Source organism: Mastigoproctus giganteus, chromosome 12 (assembly GCF_048544385.1).
Source record: "Mastigoproctus giganteus isolate SK-2022 chromosome 12, ASM4854438v1, whole genome shotgun sequence".
NCBI classification, from domain to species: domain Eukaryota; kingdom Metazoa; phylum Arthropoda; class Arachnida; order Uropygi; family Thelyphonidae; genus Mastigoproctus; species Mastigoproctus giganteus.
In genome coordinates, this window is record NC_143586.1 from 108,491,768 (window position 1) to 108,517,267 (window position 25,500).

A 25,500-nucleotide genomic window follows, 5' to 3' on the forward strand; every position below is an offset into this window, starting at 1 on the left:
AGTCCATTGTAGTCGCCTTTACGAAAGCAATACCCCTTCCCTTTACCCCTAATGGTAGTTACCTCTTTGAGTAACTCCCACTTCAGCACACTGTGATCACTGCCACCAAGTGGTTCATTTATCTGCAGATTCTTAATGCATGAAGAATCACTACTGATAATCAAATCAAGAGTATTACTCCCTCTAGTTGCCTCCCGAACATGCTGATGTAGAAAACAATCATCCAATAAATCCACAAAAGCCTTGCTACTGTGTGAGTGACCAGCCCCCAAATTCCAGTCAATATCTGGGAAATTAAAATCCCCCATTATAAGACTCTCTGATTTACTGGCCCACTCTATTTCTCCGAACAGTTTCTTATTATACTCATCAGAGTCATTAGGCCTATAGCACACTCCTACTCTCAATTTTGATCTCCCAATGCTTATGTCACACCAAACTGACTCGACACTGCACTGTCCAGCTATGTCGACTGGCTTCACTTCCTTGGATTTTATGTGTTTTTTAACTAATAGCATAACCCCTCCTCCCTTCCTATCCTGTCTATCCTTTCTGTAGACATTGTACTCCCCAAATTCCAGTTCTGCATTTCTTATATCTGTGTGACACCACGTCTCTGAAATCCCCACAATATCTGCCTTTGATGTTTTGAGCAATACCTCAAATTCATCAAATTTATTTACTAAACTCCTAGCATTGGTGTACACACAAGTATACATGCACCTGTTCTTTTTCTTAGCTACCCTAACACAACCCATGTGTTTACTTGTACCCCAATGATTCCCAGCAGTCTCTGAAATATCCTGCATCTTATTTTCCAGGCTGCGGCTCATTCCAATAGAAGCAGTGCAAGAATCACTTTCACCTCTGCCAGTGGCTACTGTTAATCTATTAGTCCTTGTATCCCCCCAATCTAGCAGTTTTCCGACCCACCTAACATTGCCTCGATAGCATCAGCAAACATTCTTGCACCCTTTCTATTTAAGTGTATCCCATCCCTGTAGAAGCAGTCTCTCCTGTTAACAAGTACAGACCAGGCTGAAAAAAATTCTACCCCTTGAGCCCTGCACAATCTTTCCAGGGCCGAATTGATTGACAGGGCTCTCATCATATACTCCCTCCTATCGTGTCTGGGCAGAATTGCAGACACTTTCAATTTCAACCCTAATTCACGGCTTTTTTTCATCAGTGACCTGTACTTGTCAAGTAATTCCGCCGGTCTCCTACTCTTAATGTCATTAGTGCCAACGTGTACAACTATATCACCTTTTGTGCCCTTAAAAGATGATATCCGCTCTACAACGTCATCAACTTTTGCCCCTGGCAGACATACCCTGGTCCTATTCCACCTATCCTTTTTACAAAGCATGTTTCCCGTTTCCCTGACAATAGAGTCACCAACAACTACTAGTTCCTTTGGGACCAGCGCATTCTGCCTTGGGGGTTGCCGCTGTGTTCCGCGATGACCAAGTGCAAGCTCTGGCATTGGTGTGGGCAGCTGAGAGCTTGATGGGCCCCTCACTTGTAATCCTTCGAGGGCATCCACCCTATCCTTCAAGCTCTCATATAGGCCCATAACAACGCTGAGTTGTCGCCTTATCTCCTTACACTCCTTGCATCGCACACACACAAAGACATCCCCCATGGCAGTATCATGTCCCATACTTGACTGCTCCGCAAACATCAAGCAAATAGTGCATCTTACAAGGCTGTGATTCAGAGGACAACTGCCCCCCTCAGTTCTCCCCTGGTCCACAGCATTCCCATTAGCTTGAGCCCTTTGCTTTGCTGCTCTGGTTTGAGTCATGATTTAGATTTACTTTAATATTAATTTAATATTAATAGTATTTAATATTAATAGTATTTGCCATATAGTGCAAGGAAGTCACAGGCTTTTGCTGAACTGGCAAAAAAAACCAAGTAGATAAGAAAACACAAATTATATGCTTCCCTCCTCACACAGGTAAGTTTGAATAAATTCAAAGATCCCATTGATCTTTGAATTTATTCAAACTTTCAGCCTCAACTACTTGCAAGGACAACTTGTACCAACTATCAATGGCTTGCTGGCTAGAAGAAAACTTTCTACAATCCAATCTAAATCTCAAGCCTTGTAATTTGAATTTATGGCCCCTAGTTCTGGAATTCTTTAGAACACTGAGAATTCAACATTCATTCATTTTACTAATTCTTCTGAGAGTCTTATAAAACTCAATCAGGTCACCTCTGAGGTACCTGGTTGCCAAGTTCTGTAGCCCACATAATCGGAATCTTTCCTCTTACAGTCGTTCTTTTGCTCATCTCACCATTCAAGTTGCCCATCTTTTTTATCCTTTCAAGAAACTCACAATGTCTTTTTTTCAGATGAGGTTTCATACTTGACAGTATTCCAAATGTGGTCTTACAATTGCCTTATGCAGTGGGATTATGACCTCCCTATCTCTACAGGATAGCGCTCAATAAATCATCGATAGGACACCATGGGCTTTCCTGGCTGCCTGTTTACACTGTTCAGAAAACTTCATATCTGCCCATATTGTAACTCCCAGATCCCTTTGCTCCTCCACTGTTTTTAATTCAGCGCCGCCAAGTGTATAATTTATTTGTGGGTTGCTATTTCCCCAAGTGCAAAAACCTTGCATTTAGTAGCAGAATTAAAACATAGCTGCCACTTCTCTGACCATCTTTGAAATATGTTCAAGTAATACTTAAGGAGCACTGCTTGGCACTGATCATTAACGACTATGCCAATCTTTACGTCATTTGCAAATCTTGACATCACGCCTTTTATCCCTTTGTCGATGTCATTTATGAAGAGAAACAACAGGTTGTGATTAACATACATTAATCACAGCCTTCTGCCACTCAGTAATCCATCTTAGAATCTTACCAGTAATCCCAACCGTTTCAAACTTATACAGTAACCTCTCATGAGGGATCGAGTCAAATGCTTTGCTAAAATCCAAATAAACTACGTTGAAGTTATTCCCTAAATCCAGCTAGTGAGTGACTGTGTCAAAATGGCCTATTAAGTTAGTTATGCATGATTTTACCCTTAACAAATCCATATTTTAAAGGGGGGGGGCAGTTATTTTAGTTAAGTTACAGAATGTCAACAAAGGTGTACAGTGTTCTGTAAGGAGAAGAAAAGCAGTGTTACTTATCTGCCCTCATTCGTGCGATGCTTCACTATAGAGAAGGCAGTGTCTTTCTAAAAACATCTGCTGCCTTACTTTTCAATAGTCGTCCTTTAACATCAATTGTAGTTTTTTTTTTTTTTTTTAACATAGTTTAACATTACAGTAGACTTTCAGAATAATGGCACCTTCGGGGATTCGAGGTGCCGTTATTTCGATTTTTTTGTTATCTAGAAAGTTTTATTTTTAATATATTTAATGCAGAAATAATGCAATTTTATTAACTACACATAAAAAACATAAACATGTTGACAATCCAATGTTATTCTTCTACTTACTCCTCGTTCTATTTTCTTTATTATATCAATTTTAGTGTGCTTGGGTAGCACAGTGGTATCGTCACCATCCTCCCACACTGGGTAGAAAAGGCCTGGGTTTGAATCCCATCAATGATGCAAGGAACTTTTATGGGCTTTTTTCACTCTGTGGCTAAGTTAGTCAATCTCTGGTCAATCTCAAAAACCCCCAGAAAAGGGTTTTTTGTCAAGCAAAACAGGCGAATCACCCAGAGAATACACACAATTTACAGACATAATACACATGGGTATATGAATTTACTTTTCAAGTTACCCTAATGTAACAGTTTGGATTATATCAAGTTTGCCATTAAGCTTTATAATGTTCTTCTTTTCTTCTTTATGAGGTTTATTAACTTTAGGAGCCATAGTGAGGAGTTTTTAATTTAAAATAAATGTAAAACAGCAGTATAATCCATGATATCAGTACAGAATTCACTTTCAAAATGGCGAATGTAAACAAATACAGTAATCGTGTGACGCTGTTTTGTTTTTTGGCACTGCAAGACATCTGTGCTGTATGTAAACATCTGATCGCAATGTGCCATTAGCTCGGATGTTCTATTATTTCAACAGTCTTCTGTACTTTTAAGAAATTAATGTTTTTTTTTTTCTGTTGGAATAGTGTTCAAAAATTAAATTGTTTTCTGTAATGATGAATGTTCCAACAGGAAATTCAGAAGTGTGTATTTGTCTTTGGACTAGCAGCTATCAACATTATCCATCTTCAAAAAAATGGACAAGGAAGACATTAACTGTATATCTTTGATTTTCTATGAAAAAATAAAATTTCATGATGAAAAGTATTGTTACTTTTGTTGGATTGGTTTTGTTTGTAATTTGTGTTGAAATGTTACGGAATACGGAAGCTGTTTTCTTTCGACAGTCAGTGTGAACGATAGGCTAAACCGATTGGGCTGGAAGTGGTCTCAAATTGGAGATTTTTTTTTCTTAGGTGTGCACAAAGTTGTTAAAATTTAAAAATTCTGAATAGTTTTACGGAACAGGCCAGTTCTGTACTACAAACATTTCATAGATGGAGCCACAGAAAGATGTTAATTGTTAAACAAACAATTGATAAAGCATTTTTTTTCTGATTAACAATTTGCACTTTAACTGATTAAGATTTGCACATTTGCACAATCGTGTCCTTTTTTCCGGAAAAAATAAAAAAATAAATAAAATGAAATAATAATAATAATAAAACTCTGCTACCAAATGCAAAATTTTCGCAATGTACAGTTTTTAACGTGTAATTTTAATTAATTGTTCCTAAGTATTTCCCCCCCCCAATACCCAAGAAATTAAGTTCATGCTTTGTTTAGTTCTACCTCAGTTCTGGTACTGCCTTTATTCAATTTATTTCAGAGAAGGTGACTGAAATAAGGTTAATTTATTTTCAGTTCCCAGCACTTCTCAACATTCACGATCTACATGTGTGGCATCTAGCAACGACAGACATTATTGCAACTGCACACATTGTTCTTAAGTCATCTTACTTGTATACAACCATTGTTGAAGACCTCTCACTCTTCCTGAAAGCAGAAGGCATCACCCTGGCAACTATACAACCAGAATTTCACAGTGTAAGTAGTATGTATGCGTTATAAATTTTTGATACTAGGGCTGGTGCAAGTGTGTATGAACAGTCAGACATGCCTCCTCTTAAATTGTCTTTCAAAAATTAATAATATGCATTTATAAATAATATGTAAATTTTCTTTTCTATTCAATATAACCATCAAGTGGCCAGAATAATTTACAACTTCATTCTGTTTTTATTATTTAATTTATTCATTTTAGTTTTTTTTTTGGCAATTTACTGATTATATTCTGCAATATCAGCATATGACATTATCCCTGACCACAGCCTACAGGAATAGATTTATGCACACGCTGGATGGGATTAAGAGGGTCGTGGACTTCACACACACAGCTCATTTAGGGCCCTCCATCCAAATTGTAATTGTCAAAGTAACTGTTAGGAAATTAAGAATTTAACTGATTGCATTCTACTTTCAAAATTAAATTACAACTCATAAAACAATATATTAAAGAATTAAAAAAAAGCATTTTCTTGTTTTATTAAAAAAATCCTTTGCTTAGTTTACTCATGAATCTGTGGGTTTCAAGGCACTCTAACTCTTGTTGTATAACAATTGTTTATTAATTTTGGTTTTGAAAATAACCTCTCTCATTCTGCATTACAGAAGATGGATAAACATAAATATATTTTTAATGCAATCTGAATACATATTTGGAAATAATCATGTTTCTCTGATAATAGTCAACAGTGCAGTGAAGTCTAATTTATCGACTGCAAACAAACATATCCCTGTATGGATTGAACTGCTCTAAGTCTTCTTTCAAACAGTTTTCATCATTTTTTCCATAAATTTGAACAAACTCAGCTGCTGAAGCTTATTTATCCCAGAGCAATGCGAATACATTAATTAATATTTTATAATTTTGACTTTATTCTTTGAACTATGTGCTCAAGATTATCCAACATTTCATAGTGTTTACGTGGAAAGCAGGATACATTTCCTGACAAATCAACACAATTTTATACACATTTAGGTCCATCAAAGAATTTCATTCTTGACTGTTTTCTATTTTCTTCTCCTCTAAATTTTGGTTCAAAATCTCTTCCATACAGTAGTTCCTTTTTGATTTTTATGCAACTCATGAAAATCTCTTTAATGTGTTTACTCAATTGATATTTGTTAAGGCTCAATAGTAAAGCATAATGTTATTCAGGTAAATTTTTGCATTTTGTTCAGAAGTGCTGAACTGCATCCTTTTCAGGAAGTCCTTAAATTAGAGAGAACTGCAGTGTCTAAATACATTAGTTCTTTCTTTATGTTTTTAGCTTCTATTTTGACGTTTTGATTCAAGGAGTTGTCTTCTATAAGGCTATCTGAGTAACAGACTACATCCTTGTGACAAGAGTATAATACATCTACAGCTTACTTAGAAACAAGCAGAAAATCATGTAGTACATAAACATTTTAATACTTTACATTCATGAAGCTTTTTCCATCTCCAGACTGAACGAATTATACAAACTGGGGGAAAAAAAACAAAAAAAAAACCTATCACGAACACTTCTAAGTTGCTTTTATACCTTTTTTCACCCTTGATAAAGACTGTGCATGGCACATGGTCTATATACACTGAAAGGACAGAATTCATCGGGTTCCCGGGCAATGCAATGCTGTCACCTCTCTCGCTAGTGGACAAACCCACTGCTTGGCAGGTATATAGGTACACCGCATCGCTGCTTTCACGTGGATGGCAATTCAATGTCAATATGGATAAACGTGACTTAACAGACTTTGAAAGAGGGATGATAGTGGATGCCTGACTCACAGGTCACTCTATCCTGGAGGTAGTACAGAAATTTCCGTTCAACAGTATCAGGAATGTATTGGGAATATACCATTTCTGGAATAACATCTCATTGTGGGCAGCACTCTGGGCGGAGAAAGGTGGTGGATGAACGTGGCTATTGATGTCTGTCTCGCATTATTTCAGCCAACCAGAGAGTGACAGTGGCACAAATCACCGCCAACTTCAATGAGGGAGGTGCCAGAAATGTCTCCACCAAGACCATCAGGCGATCATTAGGTTATGTGGGCCACTGCAATAGATTATGTGAGCCATCGACCCACCAGAATCCCATTGCTAACACCGCAACACAGGAATCTATGCCTCAACTAGGCAAAAGAACATCAGCACTGGACCTTGAATGATTGGAGATGGGTCTCCTGATCCAATGAGTCCTTTTTCCAAATAGGCACCTGTCATGTCAACAAGGAACTGTTCAGGCAGGTGGACAGTCAATAATGGTCTGGGGCGTGTTCAACTGGCACACATTAGGACCTCTGGTACATCTAGACACATCTCTGAACAGTCCAAGTTGTGGCCATCCTTGCAGACCATCTGCATCCCTTCATGGTCATCGTGCACCCATAGGGCAATGGACTCTTCCAGTAGGCAATGCACCTCCCCACAGAGCTGTGGTGACTACAACATGATTTGTATTATTGTGGTGACTACAACAATAGGTTATGGGAGCCACCGACCAATGTTCCCGCTAATTTTTCTTATAGCTGCGCGATGCAGAAATGAGTAAAACCTGAGTAAAAAATTTTCAGACATGATTTAATATGTGCAATATTTTTACAAATTGTTTTAATTATAAGTAGGGACATACATAATAATAAAAAAATGTTAACAATAAATTTACACTTTACAGTTAGTTATTTATTTTTCTTGGAATTTTTCTCTTCTATTCTTTGTAGAAGTCCATACTTTGTAGACATCATCTACACTTATTGTTGCGCCATTAGCTAAATGCAATTTGATTCTCATAAGGTCACTTAAATGATCTTCATGTATTCTATTTCGATTTTTTGTTTTAATTGAATTCATAGTGCTAAATCCTCGCTCGCAGTCTGCACTTGATGCTTGAAATGTTCCCATAATATCATAGAGAATGGATATGTTACAAAACTCTAAATTTGTAAGTACGAAATTTAAAGTGTCACTGACAGTTTTAAAAGTTCCAGTTTTAGTTTTTTCGACAATTATAAATTTTAATTCTGAATATTCTGATATTTTAGAGATAACATCACTTTCGTTATTTGTAATAAATTGTGAATATTTTTTTGCAAGGCGTATCACATCAAGTTTCCAAAGTCAAAATTATTGCTTTCATTTGTGATAGCATTAATATCAAATACTTTCCAGTCGTTTAATTCATCATCATCAGGAAATCTGTTATCTAAGTGATCACGTACACGTTTGATAAACCGAATTATAGCTGCAGTGTCAAGATCACTTTGAATTTTTGATAATACATCTTTCACATTTTCACTCCAGAAAATATTTTTTCCAAGATATTAGCTTCTTAATTTTTTTATTTTAGTTTTAACATATTGATGTGCATCAATAATGTTTAAACATCTTTTTTGTAGATATTTGAAAAGCGATGCAAGCTTTCCTAATACATCATTGAGTGCAATTAATGCCACATGATATTTTGAATTTTTCAAAATTTGTAAACAGTATTTACTAATAGGATCATTACATTCATTAACCTGCTCATTGAAATATTTGAAAATACCTCCAAATACAGTTTTGTAATATGTTTCATTTTTCACTCGAAATTTAAAATACAAAACTAATATTTTTTGTACCGAAATATCAGTACTTTCCTCTACAATTAACTTGTGGAAAGTGATTCTCTTATTTCCTTCAGGATATTTTTTATGAGAACAGAATTTATACATTCAACAAATTCAAATGAATAATTTTTGCTTCTCCAATTTTTAGATATATCTATAAATTTTTCCATGTGTTCATGAATGTCTTGTACAGAGCATTGATGCATTAAATTTTATGGCTAATACCACATCATTAATTAAAACCTTAACCAAATCAAATTTCAGTCGATCACTTCTTTCCTTTTTTATGTTACGTACTTCTACAGTTTCCGTCAAAATACTTAAAATTCCACCTTTTTTCAGATTATGTAACTTGGTAACTGCGTCTATATGTATCTTCTGACTTAGATGCCGTTATAAATAAATATAGTTTCCATTCTTCCCATACTAAATTCTCCTGCGACTTTTGCTTCTGCACAAAAAGTATACAGGACGACACCATTTTCTTCGTTGTATTGAAAAATATCTCCTAGTTTTAGGCTTTGCTTTTTGTTTGATGATGGGATTTCAGCATCAATTTGTTTTAAAAGCCAATCCTTTTTAAATGTTTTGCAAGTTTTTTTTTTTTTTATTTACAGTATTTACATCTTCAGTTTTTCTTTTGGACATTTTTTATCTGAAAAATTTTAAAATTAAAGAATTTTATTAATTCTCTGTATTTTATAAATGAAGTTATTATAAAATATTAGGAAAAATCACAAATTTTTAACACATTATTAAAATTGTTTATAAAAATTTTTAAAAAATGTTTAATTTTTCGTATTTTACCTTTAATAAAATATTAAGTAATACTAAACATTGGTTATACATAAAACAAAATTCGGATCAGTAGATCTGCCGACATTCCGCCCACATATTTTTACATAGTAATTAGTAAAAATTAATACGTAAAAAACTCGACTTCAAAAATTTTCACGATCGCAATACATTCCTTATACACTCTACCCCCACACATACTGTGTATGTGTGTGGTTGAGTGGACAGAATGTAAAAATGCTGACCTTCCCTATTATATGGTATTTATATTATTTTTATAACAATAAACTCACCTTAAAAACATACAATATAAACTACAACTGCTACAGTCCTTTATATATTCATAACGTAATAATTTTTTTTCATATAAATAAAAATCAACTCATATAACTTTGCACTATGTATTTGTAAATAAGGTGTGGGAACGTCATGCAATAGCGAATCTTATGGCATGAGCTATCCCCCTTCCTATATCCATTTTTCCATCTTCCACTAATATTCCTGTCGCTATCTAGTATGTCGGCTGTGTGTGCAGGAAGTGAAAGCACCTGTGCAACTTCATATAAATCGGTGTGCAGCCGCGCACACATGCAGCTTAGAGGGAGCCGTGCCACCGATCCACCAGAGTCCCATTGCTAATACCACGACACAGGACTCTACGCCTCAACTGGGCAAAAGAACATCAGCATTGGACCTTGGATGATTGGAGATGGGTCTCCTGGTCCAATGAGTTCCATTTCCAGATATGCACCTGTCATTGTCATGTCAACAAGGAACTGTTCATGCAGGTGGACGGTCGGTAATGGTCTGGGGCATGTTCAGCTGGCACACATTGGGACCTCTGGTACGTCTAGACGTATCTCCATCCTTGCAGACCATCTACATCCCTTCATGGTCATTGTGCACCCCAAGGCAATGGACTCTTCCAGCAGGCAATGTGCCTCCCCACAGAGCAGTGGTGACTACAACATGATTTGAAGAGCATTCCACAGATTTTATCACCATGGAATGGCTTCCCAATAATTGGACATGAACCCTGTGGAGCACCTTTGGGATGCTGTGGAAAAGTCCATTCGAGCTTTGACCCCTCCACCCAATAATGCGATGGAATTATGGACAGTGGTGCAGCAAGCATGGATGGAAATACCTGTGGAATACTTTTGTGAACTAGTGGACTAGCTCAAAAGCATTTCACAACTAGTGTTTTGTGAACTTTTTGTGTTATGTGTGCGAAAGGTGGGTATCCCATGATTTCTGTATATATATATATATATATATATTTAAGTTAAAATGAATTATTTTAAAACCTAAAATAATTCATTTTAACTTTAGGTTAAAATAAAACCTAAATTATGTATGAATTATACATAATTATAATTAAAGGCTGAATTTATTACTTCTAAATTGGCTTTATAATTCTGCCTTTAATTAGGTATTTATTATAATTCAATAATCATTTAGGTTTTTTCATATTATTTCCTATCATCCATCTTTAATACTTCTCTTTCTATCTTTCCTTTTCCTATTAGTTTTGGTACCTTGTGTTCTTTACACTTCTATCTGTTTATTCTTTCTCTCGCTAATTTGTAACTTTAAATATATACTTCTGTATCCTTTGCTGCTGCTGCTGCTGCTTAGCACACATAAGTGCATTTGCCATATTATAACTTTTATAGGCACCTCCGTAGCCAGGTGGGAAGGAGCAGCAGTGCGTAGCACACGCTTCTTGATTAGACCGGGTTCGAGCCCGTCACCACCAAATACGGAGGATGCGGAAAGGTCAGGGAATGACCACCGCATATCCCGGAGCAATATGGCTAATGCTCCTAAAAACCAAACAACAGTAACAATAACTTTTATAACACAATTAGCCTCTATGTCAATATTTTATACATTACTTTAACTCATTTTATCCAAACTTTATATATATATATACAAAGGGTACTAGGAAAGTTTTGCAATATGACGCAACAATGAATCATAGGAAGCTGCTTGTTGCTGCATGTTGAGACATGTTCATACGCCGCGCCAAGTCGATGGGCTCAGTTATTCATTAGTAGTGAGAGTGTAAAGTGCTTGCGATGGCATCGTGGTCACGAAATGAGATAAAGACAGTTTTGCGGTATAATTTCGTGCGTGGTTTAACCATAGACCAGTGCTTAGAAGAAATGACTCTTGCACTAGATGATGATTGTCCACATCGTACAACGATATTCAGGTGGTATAGAGAATTCCAAAGGGGAAATTTCACTCTGGAGGATTCTGAGAGGCCGGGAAGGCCACGAACGTCAGTTACGGAGGAAAACGTTACTGCTGTGAGGAAAATGCTTGATGAAAACAGGTGAGTGACCTACCAACAGATAGAGGATACTTTGGGCCTAAATGCACCAGCAACTCGTTCGATTCTGCAAGATCATTTGCACGTGAAGAAACTTTGTTCTCTCTGGGTGCCGCATCAACTGACTGAAGAGCAGATGACACGACGTGTGACTTGGTGCCGGGAGATGTTAAAAAAGTTTGATAAGGGACAATCTCGGTATGTGAACAACATCGTGACAGGTGACGAGACTTGGCTGTACTATTACGATCTGCCGACCAAGGCTCAAAACAAAGTTTGGGTCTTTGATGATGACGACACACCCGTAATTGTCAGAAAATCCCGATCTGTAAAGAAGAAAATGATAGCTGTATTTTTCAAATCGAGTGGAATTGTGGAACGTGTCGTTTTGGACACGCAGAAGACAGTCACAGCTAAGTGGTATACTGAACAATGCCTGCCTAAAGTCATTGGATCTATGAAGAACCTGCGGCCAAAGTCAAGAATGGACACCTGGTACCTCCATCCCGATAATGCTCCAGCTCACCGTGCCAAAGCCTGCACCGAATATTTGACCACGACAGGACTGAAACTTCTCGAGCACCCTCCCTACAGTCCAGACCTTGCCCCCTGTGACTTTGCACTGTTCCCGCATGTGAAAATGAAGCTAAAAGGGAGGCGGTTTTCCAGTGATGAGGACCTTCTACGGGCTTGGGACAACGAGTGTGCTTTACTCCCTAGTGAAACTTGGCAGAACTGGTTTAAAGATTGGTTTCGGAGGATGGAGAGGTGTATTGAATGTAGAGGAAATTACTTTGAAAAAATTAAATAAACAAAGCTGTATTGCAAAACTTTCCTAGTACCCTTTGTATACTGTATTACAATAATGAAATAGTTGAAAAAGGTAGTAAAAGAAGAGTTGAAAACGTTAGTTTAAAAAAAAAAAAAAAAAAATTGGAACTGGTACCTTATGAGGGGGGGCCCTTTAAATTTTTATGTAATTGGCACTAAAATTAAATGGATTTTTATGGTTCTTAATTGGATTTTCTAAATTATTTGGAGAGTTTCTGCTACAATTTTAGTCTTGTTACCTTTTCTTCTCCCTCCCTGTTGATTTAATTATTATATTTAATTTATTATTTTCACTCAACAGTTTTGCCATGCTGCTGGCATTAGTTTTGATTTTATGTTTAATATTAGTTATATATGTATATATATATTTTATATAATATTGAAGATAATAATATAGAAGATAATTCAAGCAGACAATACCAAGCTGGATTTAAAGAAACTGAAGGGATATATAAAAAAAAATATATATATAAAACTTTTAGTCTTGTTACCTTTTCTTCTCCCTCCCTGTTGATTTAATTATTATATTTAATTTATTATTTTCACTCAACAGTTTTGCCATGCTGCTGGCATTAGTTTTGATTTTATGTTTAATATTAGTTATATATGTATATATATATTTTATATAATATTGAAGATAATAATATAGAAGATAATTCAAGCAGACAATACCAAGCTGGATTTAAAGAAACTGAAGGGATATATAAAAAAAAATATATATATAAAACTTAACATTAGTAAATTAATAAGAGGAGTTTACCTCAATATAGTACGTGGAACACTTCCGTATGATACCCTCCAGAAATTAAGACGGAAAAAACGAAAAAATCGACAACTTACCGGTACATTCAAGTAAAATATAAATAATTAAATAATCAATTTAACACAATTCAAAATCAATTCAAAACAATTAAAATTCAAATTAACGCAATTAAAAGAATCTAACGAAAATATTCAAAACGATTTCCCTTCCTGAAGCTGACAATGCTTTTCGACCGACTGTCGTGATCACAGGAATGAAAATTACCGAATCAGGCTAAACCTGCAACTTAAATAGTGATTATGTGTCTTTGCGCATGCGCGTAAAGGTCCACGCATCGGAGATCAAATATGGCCGCCGAACATTAACAGAATTCTCGTGTAATTTAATTTCAACGGTTTCTGCAATTAATAGTCGCGTATAATTACGTTGAACGGTAAGTATTTTGGCCTCGTTAAATAAAAAAGTATGTTTTTCGTTAATGGCATGAAAGGCTAATTCTGACGCTGCTGAACGAGAAGCACGAACTGAGGCTTCGTGTTGATTTACACGGATATTAAGAGAAAACCGTGTCGAACCCTGATAAGACGAGTCGCAATCACCACAAGAAATGTTGTATACTAGATCATTAATTTGTGTTGCGAACGCGGAAAGAACCGAGCGATTGTTCAGTATAGTGTGTAACTTCCGTATAGGCCTAGCTATAATTTTAAATTCGGTATCTTTAAAGAATCTGTTAAGCTGTTTGTGCCACTGTTCAACATATGGGACAGAAATAAAGTATTTTTTGATATTACTATTGTTGTTTGGTGCAGTATACTGTAATAGTTACTGTAGTATATTAGTAGTATATTGGTGCAGTTACTGTAGTATATTAGTAGTATATTGGTGCAGTTACTGTAGTATATTAGTAATTTACTAATATTATTATCAACGTAGAACATATTGAGTATTACAGCTCTGATTCATACTATCTAATAAAACTTAACATTGTCTACCCACAATCTAGATGACTTCAACTGGGGCCAACCATCCAGACTGAAGGCAAAAAATGACAAGGAGTTCTGTGTTTCTGTAATGATCAATATCTGCTAATATATATAAAAATTCAGAGATTAAGTAATATGAATCTAAACCAATTAATGGTAGTTAAAAATTTTTAGAATCAAAAGAAAGATAGTATAAATGTAAGCATATATTGAACATTGTTGACCCGACAGAGAACATAGTTTAATAATTAAAATAAGAATAAATGTAAAGTATAAGGCATATCTACCATATCCAGGACATACCATATTTCCCCATGTATAAGACGCACCTTAATTTTGGGTCCCGAAATTTGAAAAAAAATGTATTACATAAAGTTATTGAACTCAAGTTTTATTCATCATAAAATTCATACAACTCATCACTGTCAAAACTCCCATCCATTAGCTTGTCCTCATCTGTGTCTGATGACGAATCACTGTCTTCATATATTGCCTCGTCCTCAGTTCCATCTATGGCATTTGAAATGCCACACTTCTTAAATGACTTGACAACGATCTCAATCTTGATATTATCCCAGGATCTTTACACCCAGGACAAACTTCTCCTATAGTTGGTTTCTTCACTCTTCCTGCTGGTGTCAAATTGTCCCTAGAAGACTTCATCCATTGGTTCCATTCGTCTCTCATGGCAGCTTTGAAGGGTTTGTTAATGCTGACATCAAGTGGTTGGAGCTGGGATGTCAAGCCTCCAGGTATGACGACAAGTTTTGTTTTTTTCTCTGCAGCAATCTTCTTTGCATTTTTTGTTATGTGTGCCCTGAACTGATCAAGCACCAATAGGGCAGGTTTGCGTAAGAGCCCACCTGGTCTCCTGCTCCAGACTTTCTCAAACCAGATCTTCATCCCATCCTGATCCATCCAACCCTTGTCATAAACGTGGACAATCACTCCTCGAGGAATGTCTTCTTTTGGCATTGTTTTGCGTTTGGAAATCAGCATAGGAGAGGCAGCTTGGTTCTGTCGGCACAAGCTAGAACAACTGTATAATGGCTCTTTTCATGTCCACTTGTCTTCACAGTTACAGTTTTCACCCCCTTCTTATCAACAGTTCTGTTACTTGGGACATCAAATTGAAGGGGGACTTCGTCCATATTTGCAATCTGTCCCAACTCAAACTTATGTGTCTTCCGACATTGAATGACAAAACGATGAAATTCAAGGACCTTCTGCTCATAGCTTTCAGGCATCTTTTGGGCAAGTCTGGTGCGTGTACGCATGCTTAATCCATTCCGTTTCATGAACCTGAAGCACCAATTGTGTCCTCCTTTGAAATCAGTAACTTCTTTTTCATCAGCAGTTCTTCTTGCCTCATGCTGAACCATCTTTGTGGACAGGAATTCCAATTGCCCTTTGCTCCTCAATCCATATCTTCAATTCCCTCTCTAAATCAGGCCATTTTGCTGGCATGCCTCTAATGGCCTTCTTCTGCCGTGGTGTTTTCAGTAGGGTTTCTTCTTCCCGTAGCCAGTCTCGGATTGTTTTCTTAGTTGGAGGAGGAGGACCAAACTTACGTTTAGCAGCACGATTTCCATTCACTTTTGCAAACTGGATCACTTTTAACTTGAATTCAACACTGTACAAAAATCTTTTCTGAGCCATTTCTGGGCAGAACGTGGCAAAACGTAACCTAATATACCGGTAACAGGTGCAAAACAATGTGCGCAAAGACAACAAACGCGAAAAATGCAAGTAAAAAAAAAATCTACAACCACTGTAAAAGACGCACCCAGTTTTTAGACCCCAAATTTTTCGAAAAAAGGTGCGTCTTATATATGGGGAAATACGGTAATGTAACAACTAGTCATCATGAAATAATAATCCCTCTAGTGAGTATATATGTGGTGACCCCTATGTGATGTATATGGTAAAAATAATTAATTAATTAAAATTAAGTTAATGCAAAGAGAAACATGCAGATAGTAAGAAGAATAAAACCTAATACAGCTAGGCTTCGCATAACGTGAGTTCGATTAACGCAGTATTAATGCTATTTGAAAAATGATACCACTTTTCACTTTACACGATGCAAATTTCCAGTTAACGCAATCTTTTTTTTTTTATGCGATAGTTGAAAAAGATTTGAATTGCACGTTAAGCTTACCACGAGTCGTACAGTCAATAAACAAACGTTTGCCTGCTGCCGCCTCGGTGTGTTCCATCAACCATCGGAAGAAGACGTGTTTGTCTCCTGCTAATAAAGTCAATGCAGACTTGCATTTAAAAATTCAAATTTTTAAATGAGCCAGATGAAAATGTTACCGCGAAGGAGATAACGGTAAAAGAATTAGATGAAATCTTTCGTATCGCATAGAACCTCAAACAAAAGGTTTGATGTTCTCTGCGATATTTATTTCGCCAGGGCCCAGAGAAGATTGTTGTCAGCTATCGTAAATTGATTGATGAAAAGAGAAAGTCAACACTGTTCAAATATTTCCGCAACAGTAATTTCTTCATTGTGTATTTTATGTCAGAGGTTCCCAAAGTTTCTCGGTTCATGGTGCGTTTAATGTCTCAGTAATTTTTTCAAGGCGCACCCAGACCAAAAGAAATACCTAACAGTTTTGTTTAGTAGTTAGGTCCAAACAACTTAATAAGAAATGCTGAAACTGTGAACTACCTCGAGCTAGTAGTTCGCGCGGTGTCCGACAGATGTCGAGTATCGCTGTGTTTCCCTCGAAAATTTAAAATATTCCGCGGCGCACAGTTTAAGAACTGCTGTTTTATGCAATAAACATTTAATTCCATAATTATTTTCATTATCTTTTACATTATATACAGTTAAAAAGTTATTTAAAAGGTATTTTTAAAATTCTTTATGGACATTCCAGAAGGTCAAGGACCAATTATAATTTTTCCTATTGGTTATGTTATTCGATTAATGCGTTTCCGCTTTGCACGATGCGCTCGTGGGACGAATTAATCACGTTAATCGAGGCCTGCCTGTAAAGTAGGAATAAAGGAACCTGAACTCCATAAAGGCGAAAATATAGTAGTACAAATAAGAAATAGTTTCTCCTACATCCTCGGATTACTCTAATAATTTCGGAGAAATAAGAACAAAGAGTGTAGGACAGCTTAAAGACAGTACAAGATATAAGTTGTAGCTCGGGTATGCCCAGGACCTCAAACCTGTTCCTATAGTAGTACCCTGAGCTGAATTTGCATGTCACCTTAGCGTGAACTTAAGTATATACTGTGTGATTATAAAATAAAATAAAATAAAATAAATGATACACTATAATTTGCAGGCCTATGGGTACAAATTTTCTAAGCCGTAAGACACCAAGAAAGCAAAGTGTATCCTTTGTACATAATATACATGGCTCTAAATCCGTAATTATGGTAATTATATTGAAGCAATCGGTTCAGAAAATAAATTTTTGAAATTAATTATATTTATCACCTTCCTGATATTTCAGGTAAGCGTAAATTATTATTTATCAAATTATTGTACAATGCTCTTATGTTTGCTGCACAGGTTGTGTTTTTATTGCAAATAGAAGCAATTCTCAGGCATTGGGATAAAATGATATTAGCATGCACTGATTTCGATATATTACATCTCCAGTTTGTAAGGCCAACTACATTGAAATTAAATGCATCTCTTTTATTATATACATTAACATCTATATTATTATGGAATATTTTTATACGAAGATCCAGGTAATTTGCTATAGTATCAGAACTATTAGTTTTTTCCAATATAAGTTCTTCTGGATATAATCTGCTGTAATCCTCAATGAAATGTGGACAATTAAACACACATAGATCATCTATGTATCTGAATATAAGTAGGTTATCTTGGAATGTTCTTTCTGTAGAATATAGATAAGAGGGTTGCAATTATGCAGGATGCTGGACTTCCCATAGGGGTGCCATTCACTTGTAAGTATAACGAAACTCCGTCATATATGTAATTATTAAAAATACATAAATTTATTAGAGTATCCCAGTAGTTTAATCAAACTTTATGGCATTTTTATGTTCCAAATATAGTTTTTGGAGAACATCTTTTAAATTGTCGAGATTGATACTAGTGAATAAACGGTTAAAGTCAAATGTTTGTATTTGCTGAATATTGTTATTTTTTATTGCATTTATAATCGGTAAGTTGTTATTTATTATAATAGTTTTATTTACATTATTTAATATAATTTTAAGTAACTTTTCTAACGTTTTACATGGAATTTTAGCATAACTATCTCTACATGATGTTATGAATCTAAATGCAATAGGTGATTTATGAAATTTAGGTATACCATATATAAATGGATATTTAGGTTATTGTACTTTAACTTTAATTTTTTATGCAATGGTATTAGTTTTTTGATTATTACATTAGGGGAAGATGCTATGTATTTGTATGTGCTACTGAACTGCAGTACATTTTTAATAATTTCTATGTAATATGACTTACATATAATTGCATAATTGCAAGCAGCTTTGTCAAGCGGAGTAATTACAAAATGATTGTGTATTTCTTTGAGCTGCTTATTTCTTAATTTTGTATTATTTAGATTATCTGGTCTGAATTCCAATTGATTATATTTGTTAAATATGAATTTAGCATTGTGAACAGCCACATATGGTATGCCTCAACCGGTATGTTATATTTGTATGCAGATTTTATGCAGTATTTTAATAAATCTAGATATAACAGTTTTTTAAAAGTTGATTTATTAATAGGTAGATTAGGTCGAAACTTAAAACCGAGTGATAAAATATCTCTATATGGGATTATATCTAAATCGCCAGTTATAATGTGATCATGATTAGAATCTGGGTATCTAAGAAATGAAGGCTTGTGGCAAACACATATATCCTGTCCAGTGTTAATATTGTGAAGGTTTGTAGCTATCAGGTAACAAGTCGTTATGTAAGTTAATAGTTCTATGTATATCCAAATTATCCATCATTTTATTTTGAAAATATAAGACAAGGACAGAGTTTTCTGGTTGCTTGTTAATATTCAAAATATTAATTCTGAATTTAAAAATGTCTAGTATAATGTGCATAGAGGGGAACAGGTATTCTGTGTGTTATCAGACACTCAGCCTCAAACACTGATGGATCCAATATCTCTCTATTACAGAAGATTTAGGAGAAGTCCGGTTGGCCTGCCCCCCTAAAATCCACTCATGCACACCTTCTCAATGGTAAGCCCTGTTACGTCACTTAGGTGGCAACGAACATGTAGAGTGGTTCTCTTCAAGACACCTGGTCAGTGTGAAGAGGAAAAGACCAAACCCTCCAGCATATGACAGCATGACAAAGCAAATGGCCCTCAGTCCCCAGCAGCTTTCACTCTCCCTCTTACAGCAGCGAGAGGATCAGAGTGGAAGCAGAGGGTGCTAAGAATCTCTGGGTACGACCAGGCTGCCATGCACGGAAACTGAACTTGGCCTGTTATAACGTAAGATCACTCATCGGTGAAGACAGGATATTAGAGCTGGAAAAGGAATTAGAAAATGTGAATTGGAATATCATCGGTTTGGCTGAAACAAGAAGAAAAAATGAATCACTTATAAGTTTATCAAGTGGAAATCTGCTGTACACAAATGGAAACAGTGAAAAGAGTGAAGGTGGAGTTGGGTTTCTGGTCCATAAAGATTTTAAAAACAACATTTTGGAATTCAAAAGTACATCACCAAGGGTGTCAAGACTAATACTCAAGATTTCTAAGAGGTACAAGCTAAAGATTATAATGATTTATGCACCAACATCAAGCCATGATGATGAAGAGGTTGAAGAAATGTACACCGAAATTGAGAGTCTTCTAGATGACCAGAAAACCCACTACACTATTATTATGGGGGGACTTCAATGCTAAGGTTGGAAAAAGGCAAAACAGCGCATAAAGGAGAACTATAGGAAATTTTGGAATTGGTGAAAGAAATAAAACAGGTGAAAGACTTGTGGAATTTGCAGAATCTCAAGGACTGTCAGTAATGAACACTTTTTTCAAGAAAAGGGTGAACAGAAAATGGACATGGAAGAGTCCAAATGGATTAACAACTAATGAAATGAACTTCATTCTCACTAACAGAAGATATATTGTGAATGATGTAACCGTCCTGAATAAGGTAAATGTTTTAAGTGATCACAGAATGGTAAGATGTACACTTGATATAGATGTAGGAAAGGAAAAAACTGACTCGAGTAAATAATACAAAGGTCTTTGAGATAACATAGGAGGAGAAAAAGCAGTATGTACTGGAACTTAAGAACAAGTTTGAGCTTCTGCAGACTGCTCAGGACCAAGATATCGACGAGGAATATTACAACTTTCTGAAAGTGATAATGCCCAAGAAACTGATAGGGAAAAAGAAATCCAAAGAAGAAAAAATTAGTCAAGAAACACTTGTCATGATGAACCGAAGACGACAAATGAAGAGCAAGAAAAACGCTGACAGGGACAAAATTGAGTATACTGAGTTATGCAAAGCCATTAGAAAGAGACTCAGAGAGGACATAAGAAGGTTTAACACAAGAAAAGTAGAACAAGCATTAAGGGAAAACAAAGGATTTAAATCAGCAGTCATGAGCAGTGATACAGAAAGACAAATGATACTGAAACTGAAGAATAGCGATGGTGTACTTATAAACAGCAGAGAAGGCATAATTCAAATAGCAGAAGACTACTATAGAGAATTATACAAGGAGCGAGGGAATGATGCCAGCAGTGGGGAAGATGGATTGCAAAGTAGCAACACATATGACATACCCGATATTCTTCCTGATGAGGTAGAACATGCATTGAAGAATCAGAAAGCCCCAGGGGAAGATGAAGTTACTGTAGAGTTGTTAAAATTGGGAGGAAGAGACAACACAAAAACTGGCAAGGCTCTTCACAAAGTACATTAGAAAAGGTGTGACGCCTAAGCAGTGGAATAATGCAATCATAGTTTTGCTGCATAAGAAAGGAGATAAATCAGAAATTGGAAATTATAGACCAATTAGCTTGTTATCCCACATCTACAAGTTGTTCACAAGGGTCATTTCTAACAGATTAGAAAGAATACTTCATGAGAATCAACCGAAAGAGCAAGCTGGCTTTAGGACAGGATTCTCAACAATGGATCATCTTCACGTAATATCACAGCTAATGGAGAAAGCAAATGAATATAAAACACCATTATGCCTGGCATTTGTGGATTATGAAAAGGCATTTGACTCCATACAGCATAAGGCAATGTTTCGGGCACTGGAAAGACAAGGCATAGATACCCCATATATTATGATTTTTAAATAAATATATGAGAGTGCTACCTCCTTTATCAGATTAGACAAAGACAGTAGGAAATTTAAAATCGAGAAAGGAGTTCAACAAGGAGTCAATGTGAACGGGGAGTACCTAAACCATTTACGATTTTCAGATGACATTGTGGTCATAAGCCACGATCCCAAAGAATTAGAGGAAAATCTTAATCAGTTATGCACAGTTAGTAACGATTTTGGACTAAAGATGAATATGGTTAAAACAAAAGTAATGATGAACAAGTATGCCACAGAAAGGGAAATAATGATTGAAAGAGCATTAATTGAAAAGGTGGAGTCATATACTTATCTGGGACAAGTTATTAGCTGTAATAATGATAAATGGCTGGAAGTCAAGAGAAGAATAAATTTTGGATGGATAGCATTCAGGAAATATAGTCACATACTGAAGAGCAATATCCCAGTTTGTCTGAAACGTAAAATAATGAACCAATGTATACTCCCCACCATGACTTATGGAAGTGAAACTTGGGCACTCACCAAAAGAATGGAAGAGAAGCTGAGAACTACACAGCGAAGAATGGAACGAATTATATTGGGAATCAGACTGTTAGATAAGAAGAGAAACACATGTATTAGGCAGAAAACTCAAGGAAAGGACATTCTTATCAAAACTAAAGAACTAAAATGGTCTTGGGCAGGACACATAGCTTGAAGACATGATGATAGATGGACCAAGAAAATAACAGAATGGTACCCAAGAGGAGCTAGAATAAAACCTGGAAGACAAAGGCGGAGATGGATAGATGAAATTCATGAGTTTTTTGGTAGTAACTGGATGGCCAGTGCTCAAAACAGAAGGAACTGGAAAGATGCTGGAGAGGCCTTCATCCTGCAGTGGATTGAAAATGGCTGATGATGATGATGAATGTGCATAAGGTGACAAGATCCAAAGACATTATTATTAGCTTTCCTGCTTAGGGCCTTGAGTGCACTAAGTTTAATGCTGAAAAGTGTATTTGTATTTTACCAATGTTTATAGGATCAGTGTCCCAAATTTTAAATAAATCTATGAAATCCTCTAGCTGTTCTCGGTCGCTCTTAAATGTTTTAGATTTAATATATTTTCTTTTGCATTTAGATTTATGTAGTTTAGCAATTTGAAACATATTATAAACACAAATATCTTTCAAATTATTAGTCATGTATTTTTGATTAAATCTGTTATTCAGTCCATATCGATATAGTGTTTTATATTGCAACATGCTAATTTGTTCTTGCAGTAATCTTTCATTTGTGTTAATAATTACATTAAGTATTCAGATGAAAATATTACCAAAAGTATGTTTTTGGAAATGAATAAATTCATTCTGATATATGTAAGTTCATTCTGATATGTAAATTGTTACTGGTTTGATCAATATATTTAACATTGCAAGTACGACAAGTGATCCATGTACATAATATACATGGCTCTAAATCCGTAATTATGGTAATTATATTGAAGCAATGGGTTCAGAAAATAAATTTTTGAAATTAATTATATTTATCACCTTCCTGATATTTCAGGTAAGCGTAAATTATTATTTATCATCTTTCTTTCTTTCTTTGTTAGTTGTTGGCGCATCGGCTTCTATGGCCATAATGCACCTCCCAAAGTTTTTGCAGTTCTCTGATCCAAGCCCGAGGCGGGATTCGAACCCGCGACCTTTGGGTTTCCCGGCAGGCACTTTACCCACCCGGCTAGCCCGGTCGGCCATTATTATTTATCAACTTATTGTACAATGCTATTATGTTTGCTGCACAGGTTGTGTTTTTATTGCAAATAGAAGCAATTCTCAGGCATTGGGATAAAATGATATTAGCATGCACTGATTTCGATATATTACATCTCCAGTTTGTAAGGCCGACTACATTGAAATTATTCATTTTGCAAAATATTTGCGCATTTATATTAATTGTAGCATGATTTGGATGCATATAAGGACAAGTAAGACATAATTTGTTATTACAATGTTGAAATTTAAGAAATGGATCTCGGATATTAGAGCCAGAAGCATTATATGCTAGATTGCTCTGTTTGTTTGTTTGTTATTTGGTTTTTAGGAGCATTAGCAACTAAGGCCATATTGCTCAGGGGATATGCGGTGGTCATTCTCTGACCTTTCTGCATCCTCCATATTTGGTGGACACGGGCTCGAACCCCAGTCTAATTAAGAAGCGTGTGCTATGCACTGCTGTTCCTGCCCACCTGGCTATGGAGGTGCCAGATTGCTCTGTGAAGTGTGTGTTATTTGTGTATGTGTCAGTGTATTAACATAGGAGCACTATCCAGAGCAGAAATAGTCTCCTTGGTGAAAATTAGTCTACTCTGCCGATGTAGCATGTTTTTATAAGAGTTTCTAAGTTGCATATTTAATAAGAACAAAGTTAATGTCAATTGTTAATATATAAACAACCCAAATGCATATTTATAAAATCCATGAAGGTATGAAATAAGAAATAAGAAATTAAGAAATCATTTTATCCATATCTCATATTGTGCTCCTCCTTCACAACAAGTTGCCTTGTTATTGTTTGGTTTTTTTTATGAGCATTAGCAACTAAGGCCATATTGCTCCGGGGATATGCGGTGGTCATTCTCTGACCTTTCTGCATCCTCCGTATTTAGTGGTCACGGGCTCGAACCCCAGTCTAATCAAGAAGTGTGTGCTACGCACTGCTGCTCCTGCCCACCTGGCTACAGAGGTGCCAACAAGTTGCCATGTATTGCACTACCTCGAATAAGTAACGCTCTCATATTGTGTGATTATCTTCACAACTGGATTGTCATGTCTGCAAAAAAAAAAAAAAAAATTGTGAAGGGGGAGCAAAATATGAGGTACGAATAAAATTGTGCCATTTTACACTACAAACGTAGTTTTTTGCCTTTAAGAGTGATCTATGGTGTGTTCACACCAATATTATATAGATTATTTGTACTCTTAACCTATGATGTCTTGTTGCATTGAGTTTAACTTATACATTATCATGTACACCTTTTAGCATCTCTCATGTTGTGTGATTATCTTCACAACTGGATTGTCATGTCTGCAATACTAGGGTACCTGATGAAAGGCCAACAAGCCTTGAAATGGTGCCGTCTGGGTGGTGGTGCCCACTGAGAATAAGTAACAATAGTCTTCTTTTTTAGCGAAGTGTTACTTATTCGTTACTTATTCGAAGTAGTGCAATACATGGTAACATGTTGCGAAGGAGGAGCACAAAATGAGATAAGAGTGATCTATGGTATTTAAGAGTGATCTATGGTGTGTTCACACCAATATTATATATATATGGCTTGCATAATCTGTAATGAATTTTTGAGCTCCATTATATACAAGCCAGGTAAATTACCATATTATTACAAGTCTGTCCCACACAGCCTGATAGTTTAATATCTCTTTTTAGTTTTTTTTTTAGTTTTTTACTTATTCGAAGTAGTGCAATACATGGCAACATGTTGCGAAGGAGGAGCACAAAATGAGATACGGATAAAATGATGCACTTATACAAACATAGTTTTTTGCCTTTAAGAGTGATCTATGGTGTGTTCACACCAATATTATATATATATGGCTTGCATAATCTGTAATGAATTTTTGAGCTCCATTATATACAAGCCAGGTAAATTACCATATTATTACAAGTCTGTCCCACACAGCCTGATAGTTTAATATCTCTTTTTAGTTTTTTAAAATAGTTTCTGCCAAACATTTTCCAATGTGCCTTTTTTTCTAAAGCAATAAATCCTGAATATCAAAATGATGTTGGTTCATTCTCCC

At 35.8% G+C, this 25,500-nt stretch overlaps 1 protein-coding gene across 1 annotated transcript in view; it reads left to right on the forward strand.

Moving 5' to 3' along the window:
• The window catches only part of LOC150077329 (proton-coupled zinc antiporter SLC30A1-like), a 214,786-nt gene that overhangs the window by 168,351 nt on the left and 20,935 nt on the right, over positions 1 to 25,500 (forward strand). Inside the window, exon 7 of the mRNA XM_090385858.1 lies at positions 4,897 to 5,079. Within this exon, the coding sequence (XP_090241984.1) occupies positions 4,897 to 5,079 (183 nt within the window). The remainder of the gene's footprint in view (positions 1 to 4,896; positions 5,080 to 25,500) is intronic.